This window comes from Nanorana parkeri, unplaced genomic scaffold (genome assembly GCF_000935625.1).
Source record: "Nanorana parkeri isolate BGI_ZX_2015 unplaced genomic scaffold, ASM93562v1 scaffold208, whole genome shotgun sequence".
NCBI lineage: Eukaryota > Metazoa > Chordata > Amphibia > Anura > Dicroglossidae > Nanorana > Nanorana parkeri.
Window position 1 is genome coordinate 1,572,691 of NW_017306476.1, and position 12,542 is coordinate 1,585,232.

At 44.6% G+C, this 12,542-nt stretch overlaps 1 protein-coding gene across 1 annotated transcript in view; it reads right to left on the reverse strand.

The window, feature by feature from the left end:
* Positions 1-5,333, reverse strand: part of CDKAL1 (CDK5 regulatory subunit associated protein 1 like 1) — a 610,267-nt gene extending 604,934 nt beyond the window's left edge. Inside the window, exons 1-2 of the mRNA XM_018555678.1 lie at positions 5,325-5,333; positions 851-1,011 (exon numbers count right to left, since the gene is read on the reverse strand). Coding sequence (XP_018411180.1) covers positions 851-1,008 — 158 coding nt within the window. The 5' untranslated portion in view covers positions 1,009-1,011; positions 5,325-5,333. The remainder of the gene's footprint in view (positions 1-850; positions 1,012-5,324) is intronic.
* Between the last annotated feature and the right edge of the window lie 7,209 nt (positions 5,334-12,542).

The window sequence follows — 12,542 nt, forward strand, 5'->3', positions numbered from 1 at the left end:
AAAAAAAATAGGATTTTGGTACTCACCGTAAAATCCTTTTCTCTCCGTTCATTGAAGGACACAGGGAACAGATCGGAGATCATGTACTGTAGGGTAATATCGCCACCTGCAGGAGAAGGACGCTGGGCACAAAAAACTAAAGACCAATTACAGCCTAGGGGCGGCCCCTGCCGGTGGCCAAACCCCCCACCTGCTGACAAGTCTCCAGTTTAGTAACAAGCAGTAAAGGAGTACACACTCACATAGAGGGGCGGGACCTGTGTCCTTCAATGAACGGAGAGAAAAGACGGGAGAGAAACATATTTCCCTTTTCAGATTAAAAACGCTGCCCTCCTCTTTATATATTCCTCTTCTCTACAGCCCCAGCACTTACTGAAGAAACGCTCAGTACAAAGGATTCCTGTCCATTCATAAAGTGAGGTGAGATGGTAAACATACTATCGCCCCAGTTATAACTGAACAGGAAGTGACCTGTGCAGAGCTTCTCCTGTCCATGCGCAAACTAAGGAGATCGGAGCGGACACAAGGTGACATGCAGGGGAGCAGACTGCTAGCGCCCAGTTGGGGATAAGGCTGATTTAGAATGGACAGCTGTCATCAGCCGCTGATAACCGATATTTATTTTCACAGAACATTCAGGGGGACCCTTCTGTAATATACTCATGGTCACTGAAGCGACCATGAGCGTATAGCACAAGGCTGGATGCAGCCGACGTATGCCTTACGTCATTGAAAGAGTTAAATGTGTCTTAGTAGAAGTTTTGGAATCTGGTAGATGGTCAGCTTTTGTAGAATGATTTTCATTACTTTAAATTTCATAGTTGAGATGATTACTTAGAATTATAACTACCTGTCGCTTGGAGGCTGCTCTTCAATTCTGTTTTTGTTTCTTTTACGGACCCTGGGAACAACATCCTGTCTTGCAGACTGACGATCGTGTGGCTTAGGGTCTGTTGCTGAGACAATGTCTTCAATGTCATCAAGTAATGAGTCACAAGAAGCAGGCATGCTCTGTAAAAGATGAGAAATGCAAAATGTTACTGAAAGAATTCCAGTAGAGTTTATATTTCAGTACATTATACAAGATGTAAGAAAATAGTTTTATTTTGCTGATTAAATTGCACTTACGGTAAAGACTTGCAGGTCACCTCCACACAGTATCTACAATGCAGAGGGGAAAAAATTATCAGTAAATAAAAATCAATTAATATGAATATCCTATCCAAGACAAAATAAACAGTTGCCATGCAAAGCACATAAAAGAGGCATAGGTAGATCACCAAATGGATCTAAAGAGTGGCTATCACTATTCACTGGACACCGCAGTAGTTACGCCAATCTGCGCTCTGCATTTTACGTGCCATTCAGAATATGCAGGGTGCACAGATTGGAGCCTGTTGTATCTTAAAGTTTCACTGCTTCAAGTAGTACTTAAGCAAAAAAAAAAAAAAAATGAACATAAATAGGGTAATTTGTTGTGTTTTGGGGCATTTAATTAAATGTGTCACTAAATTTTGGGGTTTAATAAGGAGTTGCGCTAATATTGCGCAACATAAAAATTTTCAAATACCACCATTTTATTCTATAGGGTCTTGGCATTCAGAAAATATATAATGTTGGGGGGTTTTACGTCATTTTCAGGCCTAAAATGTGGAATATAAAATGGGTGCAAAAAATGAAAAAAGGGCCTCAGTCATGAAGGGGTTAAAGTGGCATTAGGCCTCATTCACACTGCTAAGAGCCGGCCCGTACAGATCCATGCGGCGTGCACGGCCATATCGGGATGCTCCTAGGAAGGACAGGTGGTACGTGTGATTTACGCAGCGCTATGTTCTTCTCTATGGGCGTATGCGGCCGTACGCACACCAGAGCTGCACATCCGTGCGGGTGTCCATGCTCAGACGCAGACAGGATCCATCCTGTCTGAGTACAGCCACCCATGTGCAGTTCGGGTGAGCATACGGCCGCGTACTCCCATAGAGAAGAACAGAGTGCTGCGTAAATCACACGTACCACCTGTCCTTCCTAGGATTGGCCTGATACGGCGATGGATGCTGCACGGATCTGTATGGGCCAGCTCTTAGCAGTGTGAATGAGGCCTAAGTCACATTCTCCCTCCCCTCAATGCTGCTTTAAAGACTTACCTTAAATAATGCCCCTTGATCCGATCATTTTCTTTCCAGGATTCCAGCGCTGACTGCTGTGACTTTTGTGTCCCACAGTGTCTGTGCGGGTGCACGCTGCCCGGCTGTGTGCATTGAGTTACACTGTGTCTGTCCTCTTCTCTCGGCCAAAGATCTCTACTACGCATGCACCCGCCCCATCATCCTTCACGGCCGCTTGAGAATCTTCAGATCTTCGGACGGGAATGAGCGGGGGCGACACAGGTAATAAACCTGTTTGGTAACTTTTTAATTTCTTTTAATGTTTTTGCACGAGTCTACTGCTTGCTAGCAGTAGCTATATGCCAAAAAAATGGTTTAATTGTACTTTAATCCAGAGATTTCCCCCTGCAGTACTTTTTTTCTGCCGCTAAATGTCCAAGATCATTGAACCCACTTGCACTGAGCCCAGGTCATCCTGGACCCAATCCTACCTGTGCCCAGACAGTAAAAGGAGATGCAGCACAGTAGGGCTGCAACAACTAATCGACATAATTGATTATAGTCGATTATTGAAAAAGTTGTCAACTTTTTTAATCATCGATTAATCGGCTTCAGATTGGTTGACACTGTTCACGGCTCCACACCTCCTCCCCACCTCTCACTCGCCGCCGTCAGACCCGCCCGCATCCACACGCCGCACCTCCTCCCTTCCTCATGCTCACCGCCGGCCCAAATCCACGATCGGCACAGGGACGCGGGGAGAAGAAGTAAGGAGGAGCAGGCATGGGAAGATGACAGCCGCCGATAGACAGGCCTGATCTCAGAAACAAGTTGCTGGAAGACTGCTCAGGTAAGCCTGCACTTCCACCCCACTCCCCTCACATGGTGCTCTACTATGTATTGCTGGAATTTGTATTCCTCTATAGCTGATGGTACATTGCTCTGTATAATATACAGCACAATGTACCATCAGCTATAGAGGAATACAAATCCCAGCAATACATTAATGAGTAAGGGAAGCTGGGACGGGGCTGACTGTAAATCTATTGTTATAGTGTACTGGACGCGTGTAATGCATATGTAGTACATATATACAGCACACACCTCCACTACACTCCAGCAATAGAGTTACAATTCTCCACTGCTAACATGAATAGGTTAAACCATGATCCATAGTACATAACATGTAGTTGTACTATGGATCATTTAAAGTCACCTGTCCCTTTAAGAAAAAGTATCGGTAATTGGTATCGGCAAGTACACGAGGGGATGTACTTGTACTTGGGCCTGAAAAAGTGGCATCAGGACATCCCTAGCTGGTGGTATTCTGCATTGCGCTGTATAGAGGACTACAAATCAAGGAATAATACATTATACCGCGCAATGCAGAATACCGCCAGCTATAATGTACTATTGCTGGGATTTGTTGTATTCTTCTATAGCTGGTGGTATTCTGCATTGTGCTGTATAATGTACTGTTGCTGGGTTTTGTAGTCCTCTATAGCCGGTGCCATTCTGCATTAATTGCTGTATAATTTTACACTTTTCATTTCACTATATTGCACACCACACTTTTTTTTTCGTTTTTACTTCCACCACTCTAAGCTTGCGCCTGTGATGGACTGCAGTCTCAATACAAACTGGTAGTCCCATCACTGGAGCCATTTTTTAAAATGTATTTTATTTTTTTTATCCGATTAATCGAACTTAATAATCGGCTAACTAATCGATTTTGAAAATAATCGTTAGCTGCAGCTCTACAGCACAGTGATCAGCTCATCTCTCTGTCACTCTGCTACCTTCTATCAGTATGCAACAGGTTAGCAAATGGACTGGTTGATTCATTTTACTGCTACTCCCTCTCACACTCCAGCCTTGCTGGAGAGGGAGGAAAGAGGCTGATACCAGGTCAAATGAATGTACTAACACTGCCTGTATTTAAATAAAAAAAAATGTTGGCTTCTCGCACACAAACAGCAAAAGGGCTGTACAGTGTACATCCAGGTGTATTTATCTGGCCAGTAGTGACAACATGGTATAGCCAGCACAAATCAATGACAGGCTGGCTGAAGCCGAGGTTGTATGGGTATACACCCAAATCCCACTATTTAAATGCACACTGCAGAGGGTCTGTTTGGGGCAGTGTGTAATTCCCAATAACCATACAAACAGCAACATTTGCATCTGCAGATTCTTACCGCACGAATTTGCCGCCGGGTCTTACAGCTTTGTGTGCAGTATTCGGATAAAGTCTTGCTTTTTTTTTTATATCAAGTCCATAGAGAAGGGAAAACACAACACTTCCTACATGAAAATAAAATCAGTTTGGGGTGCTTTGTTGTTCCTTTACATGTGACTTCCAGACTTGCATTTCACTTTTCCCTTTAGTTGTATGGGTAGAAAAGCAGTTCTGATGCAAACGTCATGTACACAGCTCCTTAGACTGTCTTCAACAGGGATGTACAAACTGCGGCCCTCCAGCTGTGCTGGAACTACAAATCCCATGAGGCTTTGCAAGATTCTCACAGCCACAGACATGACTCCCGGAGAGAGATGCTTTATGGGATTTGTACTTTCACCACAGCTGGAGGGCCGGAGTTTGGACATCCCTGGTCTACAACTAGCATCTTAGACCACCGTTTATGGGGGGCATTTATAAAGGAGTAACATAGCGTTACCCCCAACCATACCACTGCTTTCAAAACGGTGAATTTATATAGCACAGTGGTGTGAAGCTCCATGTGTTATGAAGTGTAATGTGGCTAAAAGAAAATAAATAAAAGGGCATGCAGTATTTTTTTCAGCAACACAGTATTGCTGTATCGATTGGTCAAGCGCATTCCAGCCCGATAGGTTAGGGTGCCGCTCAGATTAATTGCACCGCACCTCCTGCACTGTAACACACAGTACCATGCATTAATCACATGGAACCGTGCAATGAATGCACCGCACTGGTGTGAATGGGCCCTAAAGGTGTTACAAACCTGAGAGCAAGAAACATGGCACTTTACCTGAGCTGGGTTACTGTACTCTACTGCTACCACAGCACTGCCATAAGGATCTCCAGACCTAAAGGGAACTGCTCCCTAACACAGAAGACATGTCTGTTGGGCACAGGGGCTCCCTGCCAACCATTACCCCTGCACGGCGGGAACACATAGTGCCAGCCTGCCCCCTCCAGCTCACAGTCAGCAATCTCCGTCCTGGACTTTCACTCACCGGCTGCTCCGCTCCTGTGCCTCTCAGCAGTGATGGCTACAATCCGGACTGAACACACTGACCACACAGCTGTCTGGCTTCCTCACTCCAAACTTTCCTCCACTGTCACCATGCAAGTTTACCCACGTGTTCACGCTCCTCCTCTCACGCTGTACGATGCGCAGGCTGCGGACAAACGTGGCAGAAAAGCGAAGTGCGCTGTTGACAGACCTATACACACGTGCTAGAAAATAGAGCGGACTCCCTCTTAGTCACTTGTTAGTTTTGCTGCTCATTATTTACCAAGATAAATACACATGGTAAAAGGATGGCTGTAATTCCGCTCACTTTAAGGCTACAACCCCGTTTTGAAGAGATGCACTGAACAAACGTGTGTTGTGTTAACCCCTTATTTACATCTCTGCACTGCAGCAATGGCTGCAAAGATGACTTTTTTTTTTTTTCTTTTTGTGGCAGCACGCCAGTATGCATGTCACTTTGTAAGCCTGCATTCGCTCTTGCACATTCCATGAATGCGTACGTTTTTGTGCATATTTTTGCACGATTTCACCTAGCGCTTTTGAGCGTCTGACACACGTATGTTAAGTCACTGCGCAAAAAGGTGTTTCCTATTGAGTCTGGTGGCAAAGCGCGCAGTAAACAGCCAAAAGAAGCTCATGTACTTTTTCAAGTGAGAGGTTTTCCAAGCTCAGGTGTGAACAGGGGCCATAGGAATTAATGGGGTTTCTTGTTTTGCACAACAAAATGCCTAGGTGTGAACAAGGACTAAGGCCCCATTCACTGTGGACTTTGCTACGTTTTGGGATTCCTGCTTCGAGAACCTATAGAGTCCTGCAGCAGGAATCTCAGGTGTCCCCGTTTAGTGGTGGCCACTGTACCCATTGAAGTTAGTGACAGTGGCCGCATCTGTCAGCGGCCGTTCGCATATAATCATACATGATACAGTTACATGCAGTTTGGGACTGATGATTGTCGCCGGACGCAGGATAGATGTCTCCAGGAAAGTCAACTATCCCAAACTGTTTTACATGCAGTCACTGTCACCCTGTCATTAACTTCAATAGAAGTAGCGGCCACATCTGAACAGGCACACCTAAGATTCCTGCTGCAGGAATCCCAAAACACCCCGTGTGAATTCAGCCTTGGAAGTCCTGCGGTGCCATCCATTGTCAATGGTATCCCAACGTACCTTGCTGCAGCAAGTGTTTCAGGACCAATGACCATTGTCACCATTATGATGAGTGAAGGGAGTATGTCATCCAAACAACTAAGTGCAGAGAGGACTGAGAAGGGGAGGAGTGAGTCCTCTGTTTTGTTTGAATTAACGCTTTGATTTCAAATGGCCCCTCCATAAATTAAGGCAATGCATCTCAACCACACATGCTGCAGCGGACCACAATGCACAGTAACACACTGCATTGTGGTGTGCAGTGTCAGGAGAAAGGATGCTTGTCTGTTTTCTGTGCATTGACAGCTTTTGAATTAACAAGACACCAGCACAGTTGTCACCACAACGTGTGCACGTGTGTGTGTCCTGACAGATCAGGAGAGCGACTGTATGAGGGCAGAGACAGCGGATAGCGGTGTAGGAGTCAGCTGTCAGAGATTGAGCTCTCCTCCCCGTATCACTCAGCCTCCTGTGACAGCGAGACAGGATGGAGAGTGATACAAGCACTCAGTGATCGCTGAGTGTTTGTAAATAATTGAGCACATGTTTACTCTGTCCCCAATTATGAATGAATGGGAAGTGATCTACATCACCTCCTGTTCATTCATGATTGTGGACATGGTAAACATACTATGCCCACAAGTTCTAAATGAACAGGAGCACTCAGTATAGAGGCTTCCTATTCATTTGTAACAGGGGCTGCAGAAAAAGAGATTGTGGGGAATTTATAAAAACTGGAGCAGACAGAATATAGTGCAGTTGCCCATGGCAACCAATCAGCATCTATCTTCAGTTTATTCAGCTAAGATTTGAAACTGAAAGATAGAAGCCGATTGCTTGCCATGCACATCTGCTCCAGAATTTGTCTGCGAACAGACTTAAGTGTCAATTCACAAAGCTTTTTTTACCCCAGATTCCGCTCCTTATTTAATAGAGATCGCACAATTTTAAAGTTTGTGCAATTCAGCAAACAATTTAACACTTATGCAGATCCACACGATTGCGACGATAGAGAGTTCCATCAATGTCCACAAGATAGGAGCGTGGTGCAACCTTTCGCAGACAAGTTCCCATTCTCCAACGACTTGTTCGATCTCCATGCAGCGGTTTCATACGGATTCGTTCCCCAATATTCAATTCAGGCAAATCTCTTGCAGATGTGTCATATTGTGCCTTGAACACTTGCCTCTTAAGCCGTAACTTTTCCGGTACCCCTTGTATCACAGAGGTTTCAAGTAACTTGTTGGTGACAGGTAAGGAGGTCTTTAATCTTCGTGACATCAGTCTCTGTGCTGGGCTACTATCCATGCCCACAGTTGGAATGTTCCTCCAATGTAAGATGGCCTTCCACTGGTCTTTACCATCACTTTGTACTTTCTTGCAGGTATTGCAAGCTTGTCTGTAGCATGCCTCACCCCTGATGTGGCTTGAGTGAATGCGTAATAACATTTCTGCTCTCGGTGACTTTGGCACTATAACTCTTGGGCCTTTGTATAAGATACCATTTTTTACGCTGATCTCATCTCTGAAGGATCAATACTCCTTCACAATTGCAGGTGCTGCATCCTTGTCATCAGGCCACCCACTTAGAACAATAGACTTCAGCGCTTGTAAAGTTTCGTCTCTGTCTGTGTGCTGTAGAAGCTGATGTAGCCACTGATCTGTGACGTTAAGATAGTCTGCTTGATTGATTTCGGCAAAGAAATGTTGTTCCTGTTGCAGCAAACAAACTATATGATGCTCATGCTCACTTCTGGGTGTCACATGATTCGCAGTACCTCTGCTCAGGGTATCATTGATGTACATTTCACTTCCTGGCTTGTAGACAACATTGAGGTTGTAATGCTGCAATGTAAGCATCATGCTCTGCAAACGCTTAGGAGCACACAAAAGGGTTTTTTTAAATATGGCTATTAGTGGTTTGTGATCTGTTTCAGCTGTGATCGTATCACGGCCATAAATTTGCTTCTGTTACTAGACAAACACACTCCAGCAAAATGATTTAATCTACCACATGCTCTACAGCTTTTCCCATATGCAGGGCACTGTTCTTTCTCTCGTATATGCACATTGCCACAGTACCTGCATGATGCAGGCGTGCTCCCAGGTGAGTTGCGTTGGTGATTTTTGTGCTTAACCTTGTGCTGGTGGTTCTTCAAGCTTGGCTGTTGCTTGGAGGCTGCATTAATACTGTCAGTCTGTTGATCCTGCTCCATAGCTCTCATATGTTTGTCAGTAAACTCTGCAGTACGACATATCACAATTGCTGCTTGTAGGTGTAAATCATGTTCTCTCAATAGGCGTCGGCGTGTGCTTTCACTAGTGATACCCAGAACTATTTTGTCACGAATAAGTTCATCTCTCAGAGACCCATAGTCACAGCTTGCAGCTTTTTCTCTTAGCCGTGTGACAAAGTTATCTATTGTTTCACCTTCTTCTTGCTTGCAGCTGCCAAATATATATCTTTCATATATGACATTTTTAGAAGGTCTGAAAAAAAACTTCTAATGCATCCAGGATGGCTTTAGTGTCACTCTACTGCTCCTCTGTGAGGTTCAGATTATGCTTGTAAACATGAAGGCATTCACTGCCCATCACTCTCCTCAGTGTAGCTGCTTGCACTGCTGCAGGCTTCTCATGTAATCCTGTTGCTAGGGAGTAATTCTCAAACTCAGCTCTGAAGTTATCCCAGTTACTGCTGCAATCCCCACTCACCCTCATTGTCTCAGGTAGTGGAATGCTGTGTGCAGTTGCCATGGTGCTGGTTGTAGCAATCGCTACAGGAAGCACATTCAGCTCTAAGGCCTCTCACTGCAAGACTGGCAAGCTTTCAGCATCCCATGAGTAGAAGCATTCAAGTACTTCTGACACCATGTTTTATGTGGTAATAATGACAGTATAAGCCGTTAGTGTACAGAAGTCATGTTCTTAGAAGAGAACCCACAGAACAGGAACAGGAAACGCATCACAGGAAACAAGTGCCACAGAGATGAATCATAGAGTTGCATATAAACTAAACATAACACTCATAACAAAGCCTTTCTTTGTATAGAGCCTGTTCACACAATGCTGCGTTGGTGTTTGTTGCAACAAAATGATGCAGTTAGCACAGAACATAACTCGCTGAAGCACACATAGTGTAAGGACAAAGTAATGTGTTTCATAAAAGGGAAAAAATTACAATGCACAAAATAAAATAATAATTTTAAAAAAAGCAGCATATACACACCACAGATTGTCAGCACATGTCAAAAGCCACATGCAGTGTGAACCTTCCGGAACAGCTGACACTGTCCTTTAAAATCTGGAGTAGGGGCTGATTCACACCATCTCATGACCAGATCTGGATGATTTTCTGCGAATGCAGTCAAGTGCATTTTTGTAATGTGTTCTGGTGCAATTGCATGTGTTTTTTGTGTTCCAGACCACAAAAAAGGTGACATGCTGAACTTTTTTTTTTGAAAGCTCTGGAACTTAACACAATGGCATCAACTACACTTAGAAAAAAACAATGTCATCTTTGGGGATTTGTTTATGGACAAGACAAAAAAAAAATATTCTGGTCTGAAGATGTTGTGAATAAGCCCTAATAGCAGAAGACAAAACACCTCAAAGATAATCTCTTCAAGTAGAGATTGGGGCAACCTCAGGATCCAATTCAGAAAATAGTCACCACAATCCATGGTTCTATGGTCAGCACCAGCTAGGAACTGGGTGATTTTGGCCACAGTCTGGCATGGCTATAATCAGAAAACTAAGTAAGCATCTTCTGAAGGTATGGAACCAACTTCCCCAGAAGAATTAGTGTAGTGTGAACAGGGGTCACCTATTCAGCAGGACTGTCTCCTATCTCATAAGACCCCCCTTCATGAATGAGGCCTTCTTTCATTTTTTGCACCCCTGTTATATTCCACATTTTAGGCCTGAAAATTACTTAAAACCCCCAAACATTATATATTTTCTGAAGGCCAAGACCCTATAGAATAAAATGGCATTTGCAAATTTTTATGTTGCACGATATTAGAGCAACTCCTTATCAAACCCCAGAATTTAGTGAAACATGCACTTAAATGCCCCAAAAAACAATAACATACCCATTTTTTTTTTTAAAAAGATGGTTACAAGTGCGTTGATACCAAACATGCCCAGGTTCAAAATTGTGTGCATCCGTGAAACTGGGACAAAATTCTGTACCCCAAAAGGTCCATAGACGACGCTTTAAAATCCCCCATAGGTCATCCGTTTAGAGATACCCAAAAATACTGGCCCTGTAATTATTGCTCTCACTCCGGCATGCGTGGTGATACCCAACATGTGTAGCGCGTTCATCATTTTCATACGTAGGCACCAACGTGTGTTTACGTGAAGGGGGGACTTTAAAAAACTTTTCTAATTATTTTTAATTTATTTTATTTAATGTTAAACTTAAAAACTGTCTTTTTTTAATGTAATTGCTATCACATAGGGGGCTTACAAGCCCCCCATGCGATAGCAGATGGTGGTGAAAGGTACTCTTTCAGGTGATGCTGGGGGTCCAAAAGACACCTTTACACTCTAAATAAGCGTTGCATGACAGAATAAACGTCAGCCAAAGTACCGCAGAGCTGAATACTGAAAATTGGCCTGGACAGGAAGGGGGTGTAAACACCCCGGTCAGCAAGTGGTTAAAAGGTGATGATGGGGATCCAAAAGACCCCTAGTATCACCTGTATACTCTAAGCTATTAAAGTGCAGATCACACTTCAATAGCTTATAGCTGGTCTTCAGGAGCCCGGCACTGACAGCTATGGGACAGGAAGTGATGCAATCTGCATCGCTCTCGGTCCCATAGAACGGGAAGGGGATAGACGAACGGAAGTTCATCCATCTCCTCCCCAGCTTCCCGCCAACACCAATAAGCCAGTCCCGGGCCAGTAGGAGGGGCAACGGAGCCCGGGAAAAATGGTGGGGGTGAAACCCGTTGACCGGCCCGTAGAAGCGATCTGGCAGCTGCTGAGCAGCCAAAATCACTTCTACTGTAAAGCCAGCAGTCGGCTTTACAAGTTTAAACATAGTCTCAGTAGCCAAAGCCGGCGGGAGTCTGTTTAAACGGCCCCAATGCCAGCGACGTACACTGTACGTTGTTGGTCGTGAAGGGGTTAAACAAGCAAGTTGAAACCATGTAGCGGTAAAGGAGCTTAAGCTCAAAGTGCAAGGCCTTAGATACTTTCAAAACTCAGACAGCTGGTAGCCAGTAAGTGTCAGATGGCCAGTCTCAGCAGGCAGGCAAATAGGAAGGGACCAAAGATCAGAGTTCCGCATGGCTCTTTTGCAAAGCAGAAGCAACAGCAAGGAGATGCTTCCTCTGCATTGAATGGCAGAAAAGAGCATTGCCTTGCAGGAGGTAAAACTTCCTAGCTTAGAGGCATAGGCATGACCGCTTCCATAAGGCCTCTGTCCTTCAAGACCAAGGCTTCAACAGCCAGAAAGTTAAAATTGCAACCAAGAAGCAGGGTGGAATTCTGGTTCTTGGGACAGCGGGTCTGGAGGATCTAGCAGTGCCCACATAATATTTCCCAGGAGTTTCATTATGTACACTTATTACAGGTCTCCGGGCTACTTAAGACCAATGAGGATCACCAGAAAGCCCTCTATCTCGACCCTGCCAAGGAGTCATGGCAAGAGTTTGAAGGAAGAAAGGCTAGGTCAGGCATAATTGATCCAATTGAGTCGCCAGGGCATCCACAGCAAAAGGCCTGGTGATCGCTAGTCCTGGCCACCTAAGACAAAACACCTTCAGGTGAAGGGACCATTCTCCGGGATACAGATGTCACACTACCAAAAAAAAAGTCCACTTGCCAATCTTCCACACCTAGGTTGTGCATGACAGAGAGGGACACGGGGGTAAACTTAAAATCAGGTCCACTTCTCAGCCACTGGACTTCTGGTGCCCCTCTGCCAAGTTCACATGAGCCACAGAATTTTCCAAACAAACCCTGGTTGGATGGCCCTGTAACACTCTTCCCCAGTCTCAGTATAGCATTCATCATGTGCACCTTTCCAGACTATCA